The 23514-nt window shown below is 54.3% G+C and overlaps 2 protein-coding genes across 5 annotated transcripts; both read right to left on the bottom strand.

Moving 5' to 3' along the window:
* Nucleotides 1-1317: 1317 nt before the first annotated feature.
* On the bottom strand, nucleotides 1318-9675 carry SERPINF2 (serpin family F member 2). Of its 3 annotated transcripts, XM_054647191.2 has the most exons (9): nucleotides 8760-9675; nucleotides 7639-7696; nucleotides 6907-6963; nucleotides 5615-6020; nucleotides 5189-5332; nucleotides 4831-5034; nucleotides 3835-3977; nucleotides 3070-3274; nucleotides 1318-2372 (listed from the first exon to the last, which is right to left on the bottom strand). In XM_054647191.2, the coding sequence occupies exons 2-9, from the start codon at nucleotides 7690-7692 to the stop codon at nucleotides 2047-2049; spliced, it is 1539 nt and encodes a 512-aa protein (XP_054503166.2). In that variant the 5' UTR covers nucleotides 7693-7696; nucleotides 8760-9675; the 3' UTR covers nucleotides 1318-2046. The 3 variants fall into 3 exon arrangements, with proteins under 3 accessions (XP_054503166.2, XP_054503165.2, XP_077044818.1); XM_054647190.2 differs by having other exon boundaries at nucleotides 7639-9675; XM_077188703.1 differs by lacking the exon at nucleotides 4831-5034 and having other exon boundaries at nucleotides 7639-9675.
* A 102-nt stretch (nucleotides 9676-9777) lies between these two features.
* Nucleotides 9778-23276, bottom strand: WDR81 (WD repeat domain 81). Of its 2 annotated transcripts, none has more exons than XM_054647186.2 (11): nucleotides 22452-23276; nucleotides 18133-21678; nucleotides 17804-17911; nucleotides 16934-17124; nucleotides 14982-15172; nucleotides 14603-14768; nucleotides 14309-14474; nucleotides 13299-13997; nucleotides 12998-13143; nucleotides 12651-12830; nucleotides 9778-11474 (listed from the first exon to the last, which is right to left on the bottom strand). In XM_054647186.2, the coding sequence occupies exons 2-11, from the start codon at nucleotides 21668-21670 to the stop codon at nucleotides 11148-11150; spliced, it is 5712 nt and encodes a 1903-aa protein (XP_054503161.2). In that variant the 5' UTR covers nucleotides 21671-21678; nucleotides 22452-23276; the 3' UTR covers nucleotides 9778-11147. The 2 variants fall into 2 exon arrangements, with proteins under 2 accessions (XP_054503161.2, XP_054503162.2); XM_054647187.2 differs by having other exon boundaries at nucleotides 18133-21681.
* Between the last annotated feature and the right edge of the window lie 238 nt (nucleotides 23277-23514).

The raw sequence follows: 23514 nt of genomic DNA on the forward strand, positions 1-23514 counted from the left end.
TGAAGGGTTTGTGTCATGACATTGGTTAGAGGGATAGGCATTATCTTCGGCCATTCTTCCCCTTTTAGACTGGAAGAAATGCATAATTGGAGGCTGGAGCCAGGACTTTTTTATTCCCCAAAGTTGCCTGCATCCCCATAATTCATGGTTAGTGAGTCAGTCCTGCTCTTATGCCAGCAGATGGTGCAGACTATTCAGGGACGGAGGCTCCCAGAAGCATTCTGCTCCTTCCTTTGAGGGAAGGCAGCCTTCCCAAGAGAGGAAAACACTGCCAGAAGGATGGCCCTTGGGCTCTCTAACTGCTGCTCTGCAAGAACACGGCACCATCCTTTCCACCCAGCAGCTGAGGGGGTTTGGGAGCAGAAATTACTGTGGACAGGAGTCGTTTTGTACAGAAGTACTCATGAGTTAGGCCCGTCATTTTTAAGAGGTAGAATGGCTTGGTTGGGTGGAGGAACCCCAAAATTCCTTGATAGAAAAATAAAATTGTTTAGTTTGGAAGGAACCTTAAAGATCATCTTGTTTCAGCCCCCCCCGCCATGGGCAGGGACACCTTCCATTATCCCAGGTTGCTCCAAGCTGTCTTTGGACGTTTCCAGGGATGGGGCAGCTTCTCTGGACAATCTGTGCCAGGGCCTCATGGGCATTTTTAGGGCACTGGAACAAGGACCCATCTCAGACCAAAGGGAAGCTGTAACTGGACATTGTCTTTTGCCAAAACAAAAGCAGTGACATTCAGCTGCAGGTGTCAAAATCTTTCCTCCTTTCCCTGGAAGCTGTGCCAGCCATCCACAGCATGGATACTGTGGAGCCAGGAGTAGCCCAGTGAAGAACAAATCACAGGTAACAGATGCCAGATCAGCACCTTTGACCCTCTGAGCAGATCCCAGCATTTGTCAGGTTTTACCCAAGAGAAAGGTTAAGGGCTGTTACATCCTTGCTTATCCCTGCACTGCTGCTCACAGGCCAAACACCTTCCTGACCCTGGGCCACTGAGCTCATGCCCTAATTCAGGAAATTCTGCCATCTCACAAAGCCAGCTCTGACCCAGAGAGCATCCATCCCCTGCACATTTGCCAGGGGAGATGCCCAAAACTTGTTGGACTTGGCCCTTGGAGAATCTTTACAGATTTGCCATTTCACCTCACAGCCCCTGTTGTTCCCTGTGACAAGGTGTAGCAAAAACCAGATCCTTTGCCACAGCCCCTCCTTTCTTTTCTTCTGTCATGCCCAGATTTTTTTCCTCCCAATCTTTACAATTATTAAATTTCTGTGCCTTTTCTCTGTTGGGTCTTTCAATGCAACACCTTCAGCAAATACATTCTGCTTTATTCTTTATTATTCTGCCAACATAAAAATTACTAAAAAACACTTTATAAAACATGCCTTGAAAAATCTAGCATTACCCAGCCTCTAGAAGAAGGTCTGGAGAGGGAAAATTACCCAGCCTCTAGAAGAAGGGCTGGAGAGAAGGATCCAAAGGGAGGGGTTTCCTACAGCAGAGCCTCCTACATCAGATCCAAATAGCCAAGGAGTGGGAAAAGGGAATCTTTGAAAAGAACCCATGCCTGGAAGAGGTTGTGACTCATCCTAGAGAAGACAACTGGTTTCTGGTCCAGTTGCTCTGGAGGTCGTTGTCTAGGTGGGCACAGATGGTTTGCAGAGGAACACGGAGGGATTCGTGTTCCCAGAACTGCGGAAGGAAGAGCCACACTCAGACAGCTCTGGCTGATGTCCAAGCTGCCAGATGCTAATGATGATTCCAGGCTACAGGGGACTCTAATAAGATCTTAATGAAGACTCTAATAAGAGTCTGGGGACAAGAAAGTCTCCCTTCCATGACTGAGAGCCCTGGAAGGGAAATCCAGGCAGAACAAGCTTTTCAGGTTCAACAGAGGGGAGCCTCAGCCTGGAGAAACTCAAAAATCCCAGGACTGGTCTCTAGGGATCTGGAAAGGAAAGCAGCAAGGAATTGCCCCCTGTGGCCTCTCCCAGATGGTCCAGAGGGTCAGGCAGGAGTCCCAGAACACTCAGCTGTGCCCTCTGTTATTTGGGCACGCGGTTCTTGTTGGCATCCGTGGCTTCACCCGAATCCTGTGGCTCTCGGATCTGGGGAGCAGCATCTGGGTTGGGGTTCTGGACACTGCCAATAAAAAGTGGGATTCCTGTTTCATCCTCAAAGATGATGAAGATAAAGGGCCTGTCAAGGCTGAAGGCAGAGACTGAGCGTGACAGCACGACACTGGTGGCAGCAGAGGCTTCCACCCCATCTTCTTTGAGCTCCAGGGTGGCCTGGTGCTGGACACTGGACACAAAGAGAGGCTCCTCTGTGATCTTCTGGAGATTTGGGCTCATGAACAGCTCCTGGAGGCCTGCAGACAAATGAGACCAAGTTGGTGCTGTGAGTTCTGAGTTTTCTCAAAGCTGTCTGAAGAAAGCAATTCCATGATCTGTTGCTCCATGTGCAACCATGGAGGACTGGAGAACTGACAGTCAAGAGAAACAAAATTCCACCTGTTTAAGAATAGTAGTGTAAGAACTTGAAGTCATCCTTAAAAAGCAGCATCAAGTCTGAAGACTCTTTCTAGCTAGACTGGAAACACTTCTATAAAGATTCTTTTTTCTATAGAGATTATTTTTTGAGCAATTCTTTGCAAAACAAAGTGAACTCTTAAATTATTCTCATCTGCAAAGGCAGCACCTGGTGTTTTATTTCAGCTCCAGGTTTTGTGATCTGCATTTTCTCTGATGGCAATTTCCATGTCCTGGACACTGAATGAAATGACAAAGAGACTGAGATTGATGCACGGGGGAAGTTGGTCTTGGCTACAATGGGAAGAACTCGTAAAGACTGTGAGAAGCTGTGAATTCTCTGTAGTATCATCTTGTTGGAGCAAAACATTTGGTGCCAGGCAAGCAAGGAGTAAGGAGGAGGAGAGGAAGAAGAGCTGGGAGAGTTTGGAGTTCTGGAGCAAGCTGTGAGGCACAGCTTTAGAAACAAGGGTGGCAGCTTTTGGTGTCAGTGAACAGATTGATCTTGTTCTGTGCAAACCCTGCCAGGGGCCTTACCCATTTGGCTGAGAACCTGGTTGAGTTCCAGCTTGTAGTCCAACTTTATTTTGGGGATCTTCACCGTGGTGGGCACCTCTCTGGGGAAAAGCCTGCACAGTTGTTTGTAAGGGAAGTTCTCCAGCACGTGAGAGGTGTCCCGGGCGCTGTGGTTTGGTACGATGACCACAAAACTGACGTTGCTCTTAAAGGGAAATTTGGCCACCTGGAAATAAAACCAACCAGAGAAGGATTCAGGGAAAAGGAAGGGAAGTCCACAAGGTGATGCTTTTAATTTAGTCTTTTTCTAATTGGTCTACAGGGCCACTCTTGCTCCGGGATGAAAACAGCCTGGTGAGAAGGAGGGATCTGATTTCTCCAGAGGAGAATTTGTTGGAATAACAGCTTTAGGTTTTAGTATTAGCCACTGGCTGGTAAAGGTTGAGCACAAGCCACAAGCTTGCCCCACTCTGAATTCTGAAAAACTCCAACAGCACATTGTCTGAGGGAATTCCTTTCCATATTTCCTCATTTATCTTTAACTCAGGGCTTTAAAATTCTATTAATTCCCAGTTAGTCTGAATATGTCTTTGTGGTTTTTCCTAGAGATTAAAAGTGAAGTTTCAACATTCTTGCTGGAAGCAAGGACAAAGAATGATTATTAAATTTGTGTGTGCTATGCCTGTTAAAAAAAATTGGTTTTTTGGAGGGAATGCTTGCAGTTAGTAATATCACAGCAAGAGGAAATTCCAGTGAAAAATTCCTGTACTCCTGAGAGATTCCTACCTGAATATCCTGGGACTCCAGAGTAAACCAGCTCAGGGGGTACTGGTGGGCTTTCATCATCTCAACTGGGACCACAAACTCATTGTCAAGGTGGAACACATCTGGCCCAGTGAAGCTTGCATTAAATTTATTCTTCCAAAACCCTGTAAAAATAAAAGTTTTGAAAGTGATGAAGTTAAATTTGAGTAGAAAACCAGAAATTGCTGAGCTGACACTCCTCCTATCTTGAGTTCTCTAACAAGGCCAGTAGTGACCAGGAAAATGAAAATACAGCAAAGAGAAGTCAGTACCAAGGCTGGAAGAGTCCTAACAGCAGGAAACTCTTATCATCCAGAGAGAAACTATGGAATAACAAAAAGAACACGGATTAATCCTCATGCCTCAGCGTGGGAGACTACTGAAGGCTATGAAGATAAAAGAAACTATGTTTGTGCTTTGAAAAATGGGGAGTATTGCTTCTGTGCTGCAGAGGGGGAAACACTGCTCCAAGACCAAGGTAAAACGTTTGTAGATTTACACTGGAAGTATTTGGTCTGTGCACAGCCCTCAGGGAATTAAAAAAGGAAGATGTGGCCGACCACTGTGCTGTAGTCAGAGAGGAATCCACAGAAGCTGCCTCTGAGCTCTGTGGTGGGTGTGCAGAGCTGCAAACGACCTGGTTCATCATTTGGGTTAGAAAAGACCTTTAAGATCACTGAGTAGATGAGCAGGGATGTGCCACTGCCTGGGATCCTGAACCAGGAGGCAAAGATACTGCAGGTCCCACCTGCTGTGTCCTGGCTCTGCTGTCAAGTAACATTTTTAGCACATGTGAAGCAGTTGGGAATTATTACTGTAAAGAAATCTAAGCAAGAGGAACAGCAGATGCACAAGAACAAGCAGATTGCCTAGCAGGAAGCGAGGAGAGGAGAGGCTGTTCAGCTACAGGGCTTGCAGAAAACTGGAGTTCTAACTATTTCCTCTTGGAAAAAAATGAGGAAGGCCTGTGGAGCTCACCGTGGAAATAGATGGCGTTGAGCAGGAGCATCACTGTGTTCTGAGGGAGTTGCTGGAGGAAGGAGGGAATTTTTCCATGAGTTACATCCTTTACCCAGCTGTTTATGGCCATGAGGTCGTCCTGATTGATCCCAGAAAGGGTCTTGGGCTTTGCTCCGTAGAATTTCTCTGAATCCTCCAGGAACTTCTGTTTGACCTCAAACCCTGGCAAAGGGGAGGAATGATGGAAAAGGTTTGCTCAGCGTGATATGACACCCCCCAAGAGCGGGAAATGGGGGAAATTGATGTCTCCAGGGTGCTTCCATCACTCTCTGTGACTGGGAGGTTCGTCCTGCACCAGTCCAGCTTGTTCCCTCACCTTTCTGCAGGTACAGACGTGACCCCAGGCTGAGGGTGGATTCTGTGAGCCTCCTGCGAAGGGCGCCCAGCATCTGGTGGAGGCAGGGCACTGACTCCAGGTGCATCACCTCCAGCAAATGCTTCTCTGTCTGATTTGCTGCTCCTAAAAATCAAATTCCTGTTAGGTCTCATGCCTCCAGAGTGGAAAACAGGGATGTTACTCTGGCTGCCTCTTGTTAGAAACACGCTGTGCCTCACAAAAGAGGCTGGAGAAATCTGAGAGTCGGAGCCTCAGAGGGCAGCTTCAATTGTAATCATGCCTAATTAAAGCTGCAGGAGCAAGGATAAGTGGAAGGGACTGTATTTCATTTGCATCTGGTTGCTCATGGCTCAGGGAGAGGGAATGGGAAGGGCAGGGAATGGTGGCTTTGCCACTGAGAATTACCCAGTGCCAGGTGGGACAAGGCGAGGGCGATGCTCAGGGGGGACAGGATCACGTTGGTTCTGTTGGACTCCAGCTCCACCTCTCTCAGGAGATCAATGCTGAATCTCATCAAGCCATCTGCCAGCTTCTGGCTCTTCTTCCAAGTCATCTCACAGCTTTTATCTCCAGCCTCTTCAGCTGAGGCATTTTCCTCGGGTGATTTCTTCCCACGACAGCCCCCAGCCCCAGCCACGGCTTCATCTGAGTTCCACTCATCCCTCGTGTCTGGCAGGGTGCTGGGGAATTCTGACATGGGTCCATCACTCTCCTGGAAGCTGTCATAACTAAATTCTACCATCTTTCCCTCTGGCAGGGCTGGGATGGCTCCCAGCAAATCCGACTGTGCAATTCCAGCGCTTTTCACGTCCTGGGGAGAAACAAGGAGAGCACTGGGAGAGCAAGAGCACAGTGACACCCTCATGGGCTTTTAGTGCTCACCTAAATGGGCTGAGAAAACTGGACTGCTCAGCTCTGGTGGTGGTTTTGCTTCAGTTTCCCTTTAACCCTGAGGATAATGATTTGGAAAAGAGGTCTTGGATCCTGTGAAAATGGACCCAGTGAGGGTCTGGCAGTGGTTCCTCCTCTACTTGCTCTCAGGAAAGCTCGAGGGCAAGACCCACCACCAGCTCAGCACATGTCCTGTGCCTTCAGCATTTACAGATCCATCATCCTCAGCCTTGATTTCATCTCTTCCCCTCACACATTTCAGCAGTGCCCACCTGCCTCACACTGGTCACCCCTTCTGCTGCTGTCACAGCCCTGATCCAGTTTGGCTCAATTCCTCCTCCAGGCATCTCTGTTTTCTTGACCTGTGTGTTCTATTCCATCCTTGTTCTCTCTAAATTCCCTCATTTTCCACTCTTCTAAGCTTTAGCCTTTAGCACTGCCACTACTGTCCTCACATTTGCATGATCTGAAACATCCCAGGCTCAATGGGTTGGATCAGCTACTGGTCTTTCTCCCTGTCATCCTCACAGCTGGTGGTTTCCCTCACCTTTCCTTATCAGTCAGAAATTAAATCATCCACCTGCCAGCCCCTGTACACACCATCCTGATGTTAACTCCGTGCTCTGCTCAGTTATTTAAGGTGAGCTTCCAACACAGCATTGGCAGCAGCTGGGAGTTAAGCCTGCAGAAAGATGGACCTTTCTCATGGCACTGGCACTGCCTGGGCTCATCCCTTCTCAGGAAAAAAACTGCAAATCCCACAGCAAAACTTCAGCCCCCATTGGGTGGAACCTGTCAGTGCTTACCCTCAGCTTCCCATCCTTGTCCAGGAAGAGACGCTGCTGCTCAATGCCATGGGCCAGCTGTGGGGGAAAAAAAAATCAACACAAAACCAAAATCAGGTCCCTCTGAATTCCCAGAGTGTGTCTTCCCTGCTCCCACTGCAGTCCTGGCTGCAGCAGTCCCCACATGGGCAGGATTTTGGGATGCAGACCCAGGGATGGTGGGATCTGACATGGGGAGGTGGAAGTGAGGAGCAGCTGGAGACACTGCAAACACTGGATTTGTTTAGAAAGGGATCAGGCCAGTCTGGCACAAAATAATGGATCCTTTTGAGAGTGAGCAGTGGGGTTTTGCAATCTCAGTTCTGACAGGAATCCAGATTTAAAAGTGGGGGGGGGAGGAGGAAAAACCTGCTTTTCAAAAAGTTCCTGTAAACTCCTGAAGGTCACGGTCAACAAATACAGTTGAGGTCAAGTTCCAAAAGAAAAATTTCTACAGAAATATGAACAATATTGAAAATATTATATCTAATATTATAAATATTGAAAAAAATATATATAATATTATAAATATTGAATGAAAGTAAGAACATCCAGAACTATTTGAGCTGGGTAAAAGATTAGAAACCTTGCTGGTGAACCCCCCAGCAGTATCCTCCACCAATCTTCCAGGGCTGTTCTGGGTGGTATTTGCCCCGTGGTCTGGCTCAGGGAGCCAGCACAGTTCCCTTGCTCTTTGCTGGAGTAGGAACTTACCCTTGGGAGGCTGTGCAGAGCAGCCAGGCAGAGCAGCCCCCAGAGGAACCCCATTTTCCTGGAACACAAGGACCAGCCGAGAGAGGAGTTATTTATTTCCAGCTGCAAGCTCAGCTTATTCAGCTCTGCAGGGAGAAAATTATCAACCTGGCCAAACAGGTTGGCACAGGAGCTCGTGGAAAGCAATGGGGAGATGAACAAAGCTGCAAAGAAACAACACAGAGCTCCTGGTGCCAAGGCAGGGAAATCAGAGAGGAGCAGGGGCCCGCAGTGGAGCTGCAGCCACAGCCAGGCTGGGCTTGGATCCTGCCTGTCTGACCCTGCTGCCCTGGTTTCTCTGGACTGCAAATGGTATTTCCCTAATCAGCACTGCACACACTGTGCCTCTGGAAGGAGACAAGAGCCTTTCTGCTCCTTTCCCATGGAAACCACGGGGATACAGGCACAGCATCCTCAGCAGTGCCCCAGGCTCTTGGGAGAAGGGCTACTGACCTGCAGGTGCTCAGCAAGTGCTGTCTGGGAGGGTATGAAGTGCAATACCAGAGCAGTTTCTCAGCATTATGTCCTGCAAGGGGGAGTCCTCCCCTTCCCAGCACTCATCTTCTCCCTTTGCTGGCAAACCCCTCCTCTCCCCTCTCCCTGCTCCATTTCCAGACTGGGACAGGGCTTCCAGGGTCACAGCAGAACCCCACCCATCCCCTGGCCAACGCTTCACCCAGCCACTTTTCCCTTTCTGACAGAAATAAAATACCTTCTCCTTCTCATAAAACCCCCACGCCAAAGCCCTGCCCCCTGCATGGTGCCCACATTTAATTCCTGGGGCTGCTTCCCACTCTCCAAGCAGTTCTTACTTCACCCAGAACTGCTGGGCTGAGATCCCACTGGCAGAAGAGAACTTGGGGCCATTTCGCTCTTCTCCTTCCTTCACCCCAAATCCTGCAGTCCCAAATACCCCAAATAAAAATACCCCAAATAAAAATACCCCAAATAAAAACCCCAAATACCCCTTTTTCCTCCCTGGTGGTGCCCATCCTTTAGCCCTCTGCCCAATTCACCCCTCTCTCCCAGAGGAGCCTTGCAGGAGCCCTCATTTCTGTCAACCCCTTTGATTTCTCCCTTACCTGAGGTTGTTGATGTCCACGTTGGAGCTGGCAGCTGCTTTAGCCTGTCCAGCAGTTCTGCATGGGGCACACACACAGAGCTCTAGTCCAGCCCCCCCTCCCAGCAGTGACCTTCAGCACCACCCCCTGTTTGAGAATTTGGCAGGCAAATATTGACCCACAGCATCCGGGTAAACATTTCTCTGGGGGAGAAGAGTGAATCTCTGGTGCATTTGGAGATGGGGACACACTTTTGGGCTGCTCTACCTTCAAGAGAACCTTAAAGATCCAAAACTCCCAGCAGCAGAATTTGCAAATGGCTCCACTTTGCATGCACTCCCCATGCTAGGAATATTCTCTTTTATTCATAAACTTCAGTGAAAATGCAGGGCTTGGTGTTTATTGCCACAGGGCTGTCTGGTTTGGGGATTTTCTTTGCTGAAACCCCCAGCTGTTCCCTCCTGGAGTCCCAGTTGCTGCTGGTTTAACAGAGGTGCCCAGGGTGCTGTGGCTGCACACAGAGGCTCTGAGGGCCAGGCTGGGCTGAGCCAAGAGCAGCTGCTCCCTGCCCTGGGGCACAGCACGCTCCAGAGCTCTCCCAGGGCATGCACACACTGCTGGGGCACACAGGAACAGCCTTGGGCATGGGCACAGCTGCCCTGGGTGCATTTGTGCTGCATGCACAAGTGGGGCTGATCCTTCCTGCCTCTGCCCGTGCCCTCAGGGGGAGAGGAGGCACTGAGGGCCGGCAGGGAGCACCAGCAGCATCTTCCACCCATCCATTCCTTGCTAGAACTCTTGGTTCCCAAGCTCACCCAGACAGTGGGTGACAGATCTGAGCTCTGCAAACTCGGGAGCTGCTTCCCCTTGGAAAGCAAATCCCGTGCAGCAGAGTCCTGTCCTGCACCCTGGGCTCCCCCAGAGCACAAGAGGAGCCTGAAGGAGCAGGTGGCACCTGGGCTGAGCAGCAGGAGAGCTGCAGGCAGCACACCCAGCCCCTGCAGCACAGAGCTTACACACACACATACACACAGGGCTCTGCAGTTCTTTCAAAGAGTATATTTAGAAGTAAATATTTACATCTATTGCAAATGCTTAATAGGCAACACGGGACTGAGAGCTCCCCTTGGGTAGGGAAGGACAGCACTGGCCAACCACTCCAACCACACCTCCCCAGCTCCCTGCAGGTGGCAGCTGGATGGAAGCCCTTTCCCCTCCAGGACAACCCTCAGCAGGCTCCTCCTCTGCCCAAGAGCTTCCCACTCCCCTGATACTGGCTCTGGCTAGGCTGAAGGATGGATGGGAAAAGGGTGACATGGAAGGGAGGAAACTGCTCCTACGGGTGGGGCAAAGAGCACCCTCTGTGCCTTTGGGGTGGGAACAGACAGTGCTGTCCCAAAGGAAAGGTCAAACAGAGACCAGGCTGGGTTCTTGCCTCCTGCCTCTCACCCTACAAGGGCAGGAGGGCACAAAACTGAGCACCTTTTGCTGTCCTGTCTTCCCCAGGAGCCTGACCAGCACAGAGGAGAGGACTAGGATTTACTGAGGATCAATGCCAGTGCACAGCACACATGGCATTCCTCACCCCTTACATCACCACGGGATGCTGGGGCAGGAACCAACAACAGCCCTACCCCACTGCTCCAGAAGCCAAAATCTCCATGGAAGCATCTAGTTACCTAGTTCTGGCCTCCTGAGAGAGTCACATTCCCACCCCAACGTGCCCCTCTGCAGCAGCCCACTCTGACAGGCAGATGGGGTTTGTGCCTTGGCTGCCTTCCATCCCAGCCCTTGCCCTGCAGCCAGCACGGCAGCAGAAGGGCCCTGCTGAGCCTCTCCTCCTCCCATGCAGGCTCTAACCCAGCTGGCAGAACCTGGGGTTCACAGAGCACCTCCTCTGTGCTTTGAGCACCAGCCACAGGAGGAGGAGATGCAGCTCCAAAGGCAGCAGTTCCCAAACCCAGCTTCTGCCATCCCAGTGGGGCCGTTCAGGGGTTCAGGAGAGGAAGGGGAGGGGAAGTGCAGGTGGCAGTAGCTAAACTGTTGTGTTTTGTCAAGGGGCACCTCTTACCCCTTAATAGAAGGGGGGAGGGTACCTGTGGTCCCTATTGCTGTGGAGGGCAGCTCACAGTCCCCTGGGGATCAGGCACACACGGTAAGGAAAGCTCCAGGCCTCTCTGCAGGGGTGACAGTGACCTACAACGCCCAACATCTCTCCCAGCAGCAGCAGAGGTTTCTCAGTTTCTCAGTTATGGCTTTTTTTTTTCTTTTTCTTTTTCAAGATACAGAAAGAGCTCAGAGACCTAACAAGCACACCTCCCTCTGCATCCTCTGCTCAGAAACATCTGACTGTGCCTCCTCCCAAAGCCACGCTGCTGGCTCCCAGCTCCAGGGACAGCCACGGGGTCACTACGCCAGGAGCCGGATGACGCCGTTGTCCGAGCCCAGCAGGAGGTGGCACTTTGTGGGCAGCACTGCCAGGCTGGTCAGTGTACCCCGAAAGTTCTCTGAGCTCAGCTTGGTGGTGCTGCTGGGCAGGGCTGAGGACTCCAGCATGGAGTAGACCCCGATCTTGTTGGCCACGGTGCCAGTGACCACCTCGTTACCGTAAAGGTCGAAGGCGTGGATGGGCTCCGAGGCAGATTTGTAGTGGTGCAAAGGTTTCTGCTCCAGCTCCTTCCACACAGTCAGGGAATGATCTGAGGAGGAGCTGATCAGCACGTTGCCCTCTGCAGCCTGCAGGAGAGGAAAGGCCAGTGAACAGACATTTCTGTAGAAACTCACAATCTGGTGCTGCACGTGAGAGCAGCAGGTGATCCAATGGTCACAGTGCAATCCCTCAGGACAGGCAGAGTCATTTCCAAGCAGCTGATGGTACTGAGCATGTTAGCAAGGCCTTGGGTGGGCACTGCAAGGTTAAGGATGCTCTGGTAACTGGCAATCTCCTCCAAGAAATGGGCTGGGTCTCTTCTCAACAACACCCTGACACCCAACACAAGTCATTCATCATCTCTTACTACTGCAGTGGGTAGTACTAGGGATTACCACACGGTCTCCCTCTCCACTAAATCACCTGCCAAACTATTTTCCTTCTCAGGAGAAGGAATTGGAAGGCTCTCTCACAGTTGAAAATACTGCTGAGAGTAAGAGAAGCCTGGAGCTGCTTATTAGCAGAGCTAGTGAGAGGGTAAACAAGCCACACTGCTGAACTTTGTTTAACCCACATTTGGGTCGAGGACACTGGAGAGCCAGCACTGCTCCCTGGGGTGGGTAAATATGGACAAGAGTTACTCATTAGAGTGACACTCTCCCAGGGAAGCCCAGAGCCCCGTGGAGAAAGCAACACATTTCCTCCTTCACAGGAGCCATGGCTCCTCCCTGCCCCTGCTGCAGACCTGCCTGTTTGCAGTGCCCACACTGGGGAAAAACTTGGTTTGACATTGAATGTGTCACTTCATAGGACAGCTTCCCCCATACCCCATTTCTGATCAGACCCTAACCAGGAAAAGACTTTGTAACCTGGTTTTGATACCCAATCCCTTGCCTTTATCTCTAACTTTTTTTCCTCCTCTGACTTTATAAAGTACAGCTCACTTGTGTTCTCCTTTTTGAAGCAGGTGTGATTTATTTCACCACTCTATGTATATGGCAACTGAGAGATGCAATTATGATGTGACTTATTCAAGTTGTGAATATGGCATTGAAAGCCAGGAGGGCTGAACTCTGGCAGCATGAGCTGGACCGAGAACAGCTGCCAGCAGCACAAACCATGGAGCAAGAGAGCTTGGGCAGCCCCTCAGGGACACTGCAAGGGGTGGTGCAAGGATGGAGCACACACCCTGAAGGAAGGATGCTCCACACAGCCTTAGAACATCACTGAGGCCCCACCCTGACCCCAGCTGAGCCTCTCACCTTGATCTGCAGGATGTCTCCCTCGTGGGCAGGCCAGCCCCGCATGATGAGCCCTGTCCTGGTGTCCAGCAGCACGATGAAGCCCGAGGAGAAGCCGGCCATGACGCTGCGGCCGCCGGGGCTCACGGCCAGGCAGCGGATGAGCCCCGCGCTCACGCCGCTGGCCAGGCGGAACTCGTGCTGCAACACACACGGCCCAGCAGGCTCAGGGGAGCTGGCTTTCAAGGGACAAGCTGGTTTCCATGCAGCCATCACAGCTGGCTTTGGGATCTGGGCTTTGGGCCAGCTGTGATCCCATCATGAAGCGCAGGGATGGAGGAAGGTGACTCACGGCACCACGTCCCTACCTGTAGTCCTGGTTTCCTGTGGTCGATGAACCTCAGCACAGAGTCTGCACTGGCCACAGAGATGCTGTGATAGGGAGGTGGCATGGTGGTCACAGCTGTGATGGGGACTTTGCTGTCTAACTCATCAAAGGTCCGCAGAAGTTTGCCTGTGAAAAGATGACAGATATTACAGCAGGACAAGTCACACAGCAAATCTCCAGCTCTGCGCTGGTTTTCAACAGGAGCCACCCAAACTCAGCACAGCCTCTGCCTGTAAGGACTGGACCGGTTCACTCCAGCTCCTCATGCTTTCCCTCCTTACCCGTGAACTGGTCCCAGATGTGCACGGTGCCATCACAGCTCACCACGTGCTGCGGTGCCTCCAGCTGGCTCACGTAGAACACCGACTTCTTGTGCTCGGCGTAGGTGAAGCGTGGGGGCACCTCGCTGGTGCCATCCCCGTAGTTGTACAGCGGCCAAAGCCTCACTGTCTTGTCCTTGCTGCCACTCAGGAAGAAATCCTCGCTGCCCAGCGGTGCCACGCACTTGATGGCCCCGGAGTGCCCTGAGAAACTCTGCAGCTTGATCTGGTGGAAGTGGAAGCGGGGGTCGTGCTGGCTCACCCCGATCTCGTACTGCCAGTAGGCCAGCCAGTTCCCACAAAGCATGTGGGTGCTGCGGGGCAGGTCCTGCTTCAGGGCACTCTCCTCGCTGGAGGAGCTGGGAGTGAATCCATCAGTGCCAGCACTGAGGTGCAGCAAGCCGAGACCCTCCCGCTGCGTGTCCACGGGCACCTGGATGCGGTTCCCCACCAGGACACTGCCAAAAGTGCCAGAGTGAGTGTCCTCCTGGGGGCTGGAGAAGGGCTCAGCCCCTCGAGGGTCCTGCTCTGAGCCCACCACACTCGGTGTTTGCTCCAGGCCAACAGCCTGCAGGTTCTGGGGGTTCACATTCTCCAGGTGGAGGCTGGCCAGCTTCTCAACCAGAGAGTGGTTGGGCACAACCGTGCGGATAACGTCACCTGAGGAGACAGGGACAGCGTGGCTGCAAGGCAAGCAATGCCCCCATCATCATCATCATCATCATCATCCCCCTCCATACACTGGGATGTGGACACAGCATCCCCCAAGTCAGCTACATCTGCCCCCAGCCAAGGCAGCCTGAAGTCCAGAGGGTTCCCAACCCAAGAATCAGCCCAAGCCATGCTGCAGAAGGTGTGGGTTTCCCCCAGCAGCCCTGTGAGCTGTGATTGCCCTGGAGTTCAGACCCAGCACGCATGCCCAGAGCACAGAGCTCCCTCACAGATCCCTGGAGCTGGTGGCCAAGGCATACCCAGCAAGCAGGAGAAGGGGATGTAGGTGATGTAGGCCATTTCAGGGTTGAACACCTTCTGTAACTCCACCAGCACGGATGGATCCAGGGCCAGCAGCTTCCCATCTGAAAGGGGCACCTCCATCACTGGCACCTCACAGCTGCTCAATGACTCTGCTGTCAGCCCCTGGACAAGAAAAACAAGGTCAGATAAACCCCAAGATGAGATGCTCTTACCACACAAACACAGCCAGGTATGCCCATCACATTCCCACATCTGGGGAAGTGCAGGAGGGCTTCTCCCACACCACTGACCTGGTCCTGCAGCTCCTGCAGCAGCGAGAATGCCCCAAAGAAGTTCCTCACTGTGTCACTCAGGTGCTGCTGCACCATCTCCTGCCCAATCCTTAGGCAGATCAAGGCAATGAGGCTGATTGTCTTCACACACAGGACAACACGGGCCTGGGCTCCACTGGGGAAACTGCAGAGGACACCCATGACCAGCCTGCCCTCCACATATCCCTTTGTTCCATCCTCTGCCTCATGCTTCTGCCTTTTCTGTGTTACCAGAATGCTTCCAGCAGTGCAAGGAGATGCACACCAGAGCAGAAACACCCCCCAGCCCTGGCAGCATTGATGCCCCCACAGAACCATTCCCAAATCCCTGATTTTGTGCCAATCCTGCAGCGCTCACCCGACAGCTGGCGAAGTGAGGAAGCCCAGCACTGGGAGCAGAACCTCCTGGCTGATCTTGGGCAGGATGTCCATCAGTGTGGTGTCAGAGAGACACACCACAATCTTCTGTGTCAGTGTCACAGCAGCCAGGAGCCCGGCCTCCTTCCGACTGTTCAGCCGGACGCCGCCGGAGCCGCCGCCGGGTGCAACCTGTGACAGGGACTCCTTCAGTGCCAGGGCCACCACCTCCCCAGCAGGACACAGCAAAGGTGACCCCAGGGCCACCTGAGCTCAGCCTGGAACCCAGCACAGCACTGCTGGGCACAGCTCCTAGAGGAGGAACCTGAGCATTGAGTCTCAACAGCAAAAATGTGTCCAAAGGGATGAGTCCAAAAACTGACAGGCACCCATCAGCATAAGAGATGAGCCTGCAGAAAATGGGGAATGACACCCCTAAGCTCACAGATTTCCTCTGCAGAGTACAACATCCCCACAAAGAGGAAGCTCAGTAGCAAGATCAGCAACCCCACACTGGCCCAAACCACCCTGGACAGCCCAGAACATCATTTACCAGCACAGAGAGAGGGGGAAACCTTTACATTTTAAAAGCAAGAATAAGTGTATTCATCCCACAGTCTGCAAGGGAACAATCCCTGCATGAAATATCCAAACACAAATTATGGGCAAACCCCGCTGCTGACTTCTAGAAATCCAGCTGCTAATAATTTCATGAGGCAGAACTGCACATCCTTTTTCTGCTGACAATGTGCTGCTGCTGTTATGGCAGTGCCAAAGAGTTAATAACATCAGCAGCAACACAAAAATATTTCTTTCTAGATTGTCCTATTTCCTAACTCCTAGACAAATCAAACACCCAAGAAAAGAGAGCCAGTAACAAAACCCACAGACAATTCCCAGCTCCTGCTATATTTCTTGTACACCTGCCATCTTCCAGCTCATCACAGAGGCTCTTCCTCTCACAAAATAGCCACCCTGCCAAATCCTGCAAGAAGGATTGACTTTATCCTATTTGTGACCTGCCAGTTCCATGGCTCCAGTATCAGGTTGCCAAATGCTGTTTCACAGGGGTATTTAATCCCCTCTGTGCCCCCAAGCAATGAGCTTAGGAAAGCAAAGCAGAACAGCTGGAGTTATGATTGCAACTGGGTGGAGAATGATTTTTGCTGAAAAATGGGATTTTTTCCCCTGAAAAATCTCCCCTTCAACACTGGAAAAACTGACAATGCCTTTTTGTTTTCTTTAGATGAACAGCTGTGGCCTTTTTTCCTCTATGTTTAAATTATCAGAAAGCTACTGAAGTTTTCCATTTAAACGAGAATCCATAACCAAAGTGTTTACAACCACTAAAGAGGGAACAATATGAAAAATAAGCCTGTTTAAAACATTCAAACCTTTTTTCTTTTTAATGAAAAATTAAGTTTTTCAACCAGCTGCATTATACATTTCCTTCTTGCTATGAACTTCAAGCTGAAAAGTTGGTGAGCCTTGCCAGTGCTTTTTATTCAGTTGAAAACCTGTTGGTTTCCCCCCAGTTCAGCCCTATCTACCCACACAGACCTCTGTGAACACTCACTCCAGCAATCTCACAGCAGCACAAGCTGCTCCTCCTGCCTGTTATCACAATCCCACCCTTGTGCCAGCTCTGTCTGGGCACAGAAAAGCAGAATAAATGCTTTTTCTCTGCTTTCACAAGGTCTGACAGTGAAAAAAGGGTATGAACACAGCTGTGTGCTTTGCTGGGAGCAGTCTGGAGCTTATGGCAGGAGGTGAAAGTGCCTCTCTTGCCCTTCTCAGCCAACACAACCAGAGCTGCTCAGTCCATTCTGGCCCAGCCAAGCTCAGTTTATACACAAGAAGCTCCTGGTGAGGCTGGACTATTTTTTTACATCTTCCCTTTGTGCCTGGACACAGCTCTTGCCCCAACAGAGAGGAGAAAAAGGCAATACTGACCAGGTAGCTGATATAGGGCAGGTACTGGTAGGTGAGGACAGGCTCTCCATACAAATATGCCACGTGCACGAGGCAGGCCAGCACTGGCTTGGACACCTGATCTCCCAGCACAGGCCGCTTCTGGTAGATATTTCCTGTGCTCAGGGGACTGTTCTCATCACTGCTCGGTACAAACTGCTGCCTGGTGGGGCCTGCCCAGAGAAAAACACATCGTGAGCTGAAGCAGCAGCCACACCCAAGCACACAGACTGGGGGCACAGCCCACCCCGTGTCACCATCATATTTTCTGGAAAAAAAAATCCCTTCGCCGGGATTTCTTCTCCTGGGAAGCTGAGAAGCCTCAGAGAAAAATGTAAATCGTAATTATCTGATTCTCCTCTCCTGTGTTTTGCTGCTTTGGAATGTGGTTTGGACATTGTTTATCCAACAGGTGCATGTTTGATTGGTTCCATGTGAATTGTGTTGACTTAATGACCAATCACCATCCAGCTGTATCAAGGCTATGAGGAGTCACAGGTTTTTATTATTCATTCTTGTTAAGCCTTCTGATGTACCCTTCCTCTATTTCTTTAGTATGGTTTCCTTCTGATGTATCCTTCCTCTATTTCTTTAGTATGGTTTCCTTCTGATGTATCCTTCCTCTATTTCTTTAGTATGGTTACCTTGTGATGTATCCTTCCTCTATTTCTTCAGTATAATTTCCTTCTAATGTATCCTTTCTCTATTTCTTTACTATAGTTCTAGTATAGCATTCTATAATATAATATCATAAAATAATAAAACAGCCTTCTGAGAACATGGAGTCAGATTCTCATCTCTTCCCTCGTCCTGGGGACCCTCACAAAGCCCTGGGCCCTGGGGAGGCATTACCAACGTAGCAGGAGGTGAGCAGGCGCAGCAGGTTCCTGGCGATGAAGCGGGACGTGACGGTCGGGCCCAGCTTGGCCGAGAGCCACCTCACCATCTTACAGGCTGTGTCTGCAAAACAACAGCAGCCCCAAGGACACAGCACAGATTAGCTATCTAACAGGCTAGCAGTCCCTGCTGCCCCAACTCTGACTCTCAGAGCCACCCACATGCAGTCCTGGCCTCACCCTGGTTTCATCGCTGTCCCCAAGCTGGGGCTACAAACACCCCCAAATCTGGATCTGCTTCTCCCCAGGCTCTGCCCAACAGCCAGGACACTGGCAGGGTCTTACCCAGCAGTATGGTCTGCTCTTTGTCATCAGAGTGATCTGGCAGCTCCTCTCCCTCCCCATCCTCTGGCTCGCTGCTGTCATCAGCCAGGGTGACATCCACAGAGGCCCCAGCAGCGTCCACAACCACCGTCAGCTCCGCATCGACCGCCGCCTCCTCCTGCTCCTCTTCCTCGTGCTCCTCCTCCTCCTCCTCTGACTCCTCGCTCTGCTTCAGGTCCTGACTGCTGTCCATGGACTTCAAGCTGCTCTTGTCCTTCTGGGAGTCCCCATCTGCAGGTCTGTCCTCGCCCAGGGACACCTCGCTGGCGCTGCTCTTGTCACTCATCCGGCCGAGGCTGAGCGATTCCTGCTCCTGGGGCTGCAGGGATTCCCCAACATAGAGGCCACTCTGGAAGTCCTCACCCTCAGGCAGGTAGGCCTGGTCATGGAAGCTGACCCCAGAGGTGTAGTCCAGGAGATCAAGTGCAGCAGAGCTGTGCTCCACATCCATCTTGATCTCCTCCCCAAACACACACGACACCGGGCTCTCCCCTCCGCTCTCATCGTCCTCGGCGGTGCCCAGGAAGGATTTGCTCTCCTCCCGTGAGCTCTCGATGCCCACGAGGATCTGCAGGATGTGGGGCAGCAGGTTCAGGAGGAAGGGCTGCAGCCCCAGGCGCACGATCAGCTGGGCCACAAAGCAGTCTGTGTACAGGTAGAACCTGCCGTGGCGGGAGCAGGGCGTCTCGTAGGCTCCGATCAGGGGTTTCAGCAGGTACTTGTTGGCATTCTTGGGCCCCAGGGATTTAGCTATGGGCTCAAAGAGGTACCACGCCGCGTAGACAGCGGTGTTTTCCTCGGACATCAGAGATAATATGAAAGGCAGAAGAATCTCCAGGCCCTCAGGAGTGATTTCAGCAAGGATCCCCTCCAGCTGCTGCCACAGCTGGAAAACGAGCTCCCGTCCTTGCCCTTCATCCTCGATCTTCTTTGCCTGATAGGTGAAAATGAACTTGTGCAGAGCTGGGAAGTACGTGGGGAAGGGGACAATGGAGCTGAAGGGGCTGAGGAGCTGCGTGGGACAGGGTGGGGGGAGGCCCTGGGAGATGGGTTTGTACTCAAACAGCTGCACTGTGCCCTTGCCCAGCCTGCTCTTCAGCAGCTTCTCCACGGGCACGCTCAGCTGCAGCAGGACGTGCAGCACGTGCTGCAGTGGGGCTGGGATCTCCTTGGGATGGTAACGGCAGAGGTTCCTCACCATCAGGAACCGCTCCAACAGCGACGCATCGGGCTTGGAAGGACGAAGCCTCGGTGCAAATATAATTTCAGCTACCAGGATGCCCAGAGCTTGCATGTCCCTCTGGAAGAGGTCTGAGAGACCCAAGGGTTGCTCTTCGCACTGCTGCTCCATCAGCTGCATCTCGCTGCTTAAGCCTTTAACCAAGAAATTGTCCAGTTTCTCCAGTTCCTCCAGGGCCTGGAGCGGGTTGAAGCCTTCAGGAAGAGTGATCTTCATGTCCAGCTGATCCCCAGCCCCTGCCTTGCTCCGACGGAGCGGTCGGACCCCTGAGGATTTGCCATCGGTGACATAAGCAGGGAGGGTGGAGGGCTGTGCTGGAGGCACAGTGGCACAGGGCTGGTCAGGGGCTCTCCCAGGAGCAGAAATGGAATCCAGGGCTTCCGTGCCTTGCTCCAAATCATCCTCACCAGCCATGGGTTTCTCCCCAGACCAGGTGGTTTCACTGGGAGTAGCCTCCAGGACCAGCCCGTTGACTGCATCTGTCACCTGGCCTTGGATGTCCTCCAAAACCACGGTCTCACGGATGTTCTGCAGCAGAGGCCTGGCAATGGCTGGAGCTTCAGCAGGAGTGTAGGCAGGTCCCACCATGCGCCTGGGATGGGGCTGGTCAAAGAGCTGCACCACCCCGTAGGTCGTCAGGTGCGTGTGGTTGTCGACCAAGTGGAGGCAGACGTTCTTCTCCTTGACCGCATCCTTCCCCAGCAGCTTGTAGCCAAAGGTGAGGTCAATCCAGTGGTGCAGGTCCTGGGAGACCTCCCGGCTCTCCAGCAGCATGCGGTGAACTTGGATGAACTCCTCGTAGGAGCTGCACCACGAGGGCACGTCCAGGTCGGGCATGTCGGGGTGGATGGAGCGGAAGATGGAGGGGTCTGTGTAGAACTCTGGGATGCACTCGTCAGGTGTCCAGCTCTGCATGCGCTCCATGCTGGCTGGGTACTCGTTGGGCTCCCACTGGGACCTGACGTGGCAGCACAGCACTGCCTTGGGTGTCCTGCGGGCCGTGTACACGTAGTAGGTGATGTCTGAGAGGACGTCTGAGATGTGGTGGGGGACGTGGAGCTGCTCCCCACTCGAGCCCCCCGCGACAAACGCCTGCTTGGTCATCTCGTAGGTGAAGTCCAGCTGCTTGTCCCCCTTGTTGAGGCGGAACTTGGATTTCCTTAGGTCCCTGAACTTGCCGTTTTTGGTAGTGAAGTCCACCACCCACGGGAGAACAGGGTGGTAATTGGGGTCTCCCATTCTCCTCCCAGCCAGGCTGTTCAGACGCATTAGGTAGTCAAAGTTGCTGACCTGCCCGTGCACCCACTGCAACACCAGGTCTCGGAGGTCCTTCTGGCAGGCACTGCATGTCACCTCCTGCCTTTGCACGCAGCTTTGCTTGCTCTGTTGTTCCAGACCACTCTCCAGATTCTCCTCCTCCCCTGGTCCCTCGTACCCTCTGAAGTTCACACGCAGCCGGCTGCACAGCTTCTCATCCACAGCAACATCCCGAAGGGAGAAATCTCCACAAGCCAGCCCCGCCTGGTGACAAGCCCTCATGGCCTGCAGCACGTGGAAGAGGAGGAAGAGGATCTTGGCGTGGCTGTTGGTGAGCTTGGCCGGGCTGAAGGTGACGATGTCATGCAGGCAGTACTGCACATAGGGGTAGATGACATACAACATGTCAGCCGACTCCAGCAGCGCCTCAGCCTGCAGCACGTTGGGACACGAGGACGCCCCTTTGGCCACGCTCTCCTTGGCAGGGGACGTGCCAGGCACGTTCCTGCCCAGCTGGAGGACGGGGCAGCCGTAGGCTCTGTGCAGGGCAGCCCTGAGCGCGTCCAGCGCCGGCACCGTGGGCGGCGCATCGGGGCGCCGGTAGGGCCGGGCGTACAGCCCGTGAGCCCGGCCCCACAGGTTGTGGTAATTCTGGGTGGCCACGCTCTGCATGAAGCCGTGCAGGGTGTCCACGTTGCCGCCACGCTGCTCAGGGGGCTGTGCCACCCGCAGCGGGTACCCCAGGCGGGCCTTGCGCAGCCCGTGGATCTCCACCCGTGTCCAGCCCGCCGGGAGTTTCTGCACCGAGGGCTGCAGGAACGTCCTGAGCTCCACCTCGCTCAGCCCCTCGGGCCGTGGGCAGGCCGGGGGCAGCACCCGGCGCTCCTTGAGGCTCTGCAGCCATTTGGCCGGCACCAAGGCGGTGACGTGCGTCCTCTCGGGGGCCAGCTGCCGGCGGTCGATGTTCAGGTCCTTCTCCACGCTCTGCAGGAAGCTTTCCATGCTGGATTCTGCTGGGAGAAAGGTGGCCCAGGCAGGCTGTGAGAGAGCAGAGCACAGAACCGCCCTGCCCGCCCCAGCAAGCAGCAAGTATCACTTCCCCATCGGCACTCGGGTTAAAAAAAAAAGGGGTTGAGGAGCTCGGTGGCTGTGCCTGTGTGCGGGGGTGGAGATGGGCTCAGCTCTGGATGTGAGGGACAAGGTGGGACCTCAGCAGGGTGACATAGTGGGGCTCCCACAGCCCTTGGCAGGGGACATGATGGGGACACGATGGGGACTGGCACATCCAGGCGCTGGGGGAAGGGACATTACAGGACCTCTCCAAGCTGGGGGGACATACAATGGAACATCCACAGCCAGGGAGTGGGACGGGATGGCACCTGTTCAGCTTGAGGGACACAACGGGACATTCACAGCCCCAGGGACTGAAAAGGACCATGATGGGACATGGAGAGGGACATCTGCAGCCCCAGAGCTGGCAGTGGGGACACAACGGCACCTCCGTAGCTGGAGGGGGGACACGAGGGCATCTCCAGCATAACCCCTGTACTGGGGACACAACGGGCCCGGAGAGAGCCACGGGAGGCACCCAGACGATACTCCCAGCACCGAGCACGGACCCAGCACCGAGCACGGCCACGGCCGGTCCGGCGGCCCCGGCCCCTCGGGGCCCTCGCTACCGGCGGGGGGACCGCAGAGCCGGGCTGAGCCCCGCGGGCCGCTCCGGGGAGCCCTCATCCCCCGCGCCGTGGGGTCCCTCACCGCCCCGGCGGCCCCGCGTTACCTGGCGGCGGCGGCTCAGCCACGGCGGGCGGCGGCGGCGGGGGCGGCCCCGGCCATGTTGGTCAGGTGACGGCGGTCACATGCGGCTGCCGCGCCGCCATGTGCGCGGGGGGGGGCCGGGCCGCGCTGTCCCCGCGGGGCCGGGCCCGGGCTCCCTCACGCGGCCGCGGGCCGGGGGGGCCGGGGCGGGCGCGCGCGGCCGGGGCGCGGGGCCGGGCATGGGCGGCAGTGGCGGGGGCGTGACGTCACAGCGACGTCAGAGGCGCCCCGGGCTGTCAGCTGGAGCCGGGCGAGCCGCGCTGACGAGGCAGCCGGTCTTAAAGGGGTCCTCACCCGCCGCGGGCGGACCCCACCGGCGGCAGGTGAGTGCCCGGGGCAGCCGGTGTGGGGCAGCGGGGCCGGTCCAGCCCCGCCGCCGCCCCGGGACCTTGCCGCTCTCTGCCCCGTGAGGCACCGCACGCTGCGGGAGCTGCCCAGCCCCGGTGCCCGTGAGCCAAGCCGGGCTCTCCCACCGCTGCAGGGTCTCCGGTACCGCCGGATGCGGCAATACCCACGGGGCACACGGTCACGACAGTCACGGGCCGGCGCGGCCCCTTTAAGGGCGCCGGGGGCTCCCGCCGGGCAGCGCCGCATGGCGCGGCGGCGCGTGGGAGTCACGTGGGTGGGACGTAGCGACCGCTGATTGGCCGCCCGACCCTGGCCCGCTGCAATCAGCTGTTACTGGGACGAAGGGCAGGAAACGGCCTTAAAGGGGCACCGCAGCTCCGAGCCTCGCCCCGTGGGGCGGCAGCGGCAGCGCCGGGAGTGCCGGGGGGACAGCGGGTGAGCGCTTCTGGTCGGGCCGGGCCGGGCCGCCGCTGCGCTGTCCCCCGCCGGCACCCGCGGCGGGCGCGGCCCCTTTAAAGAAGTTGTCCAGTCATCGCGCGGTGCTGCCAAGTCATCGGGGTCAGCCGAGTTCTCGCGGCCACGCCCCCCGCGCCCTCCCATTGGTGCTCGTGGAGAGCGCTCACTTCTGATTGGTCGAGGACTTAGAGCAACTTCTCGGAATCGGGGCTGTGTCACCA

Source organism: Agelaius phoeniceus, chromosome 20 (genome assembly GCF_051311805.1).
Source record: "Agelaius phoeniceus isolate bAgePho1 chromosome 20, bAgePho1.hap1, whole genome shotgun sequence".
NCBI lineage: Eukaryota > Metazoa > Chordata > Aves > Passeriformes > Icteridae > Agelaius > Agelaius phoeniceus.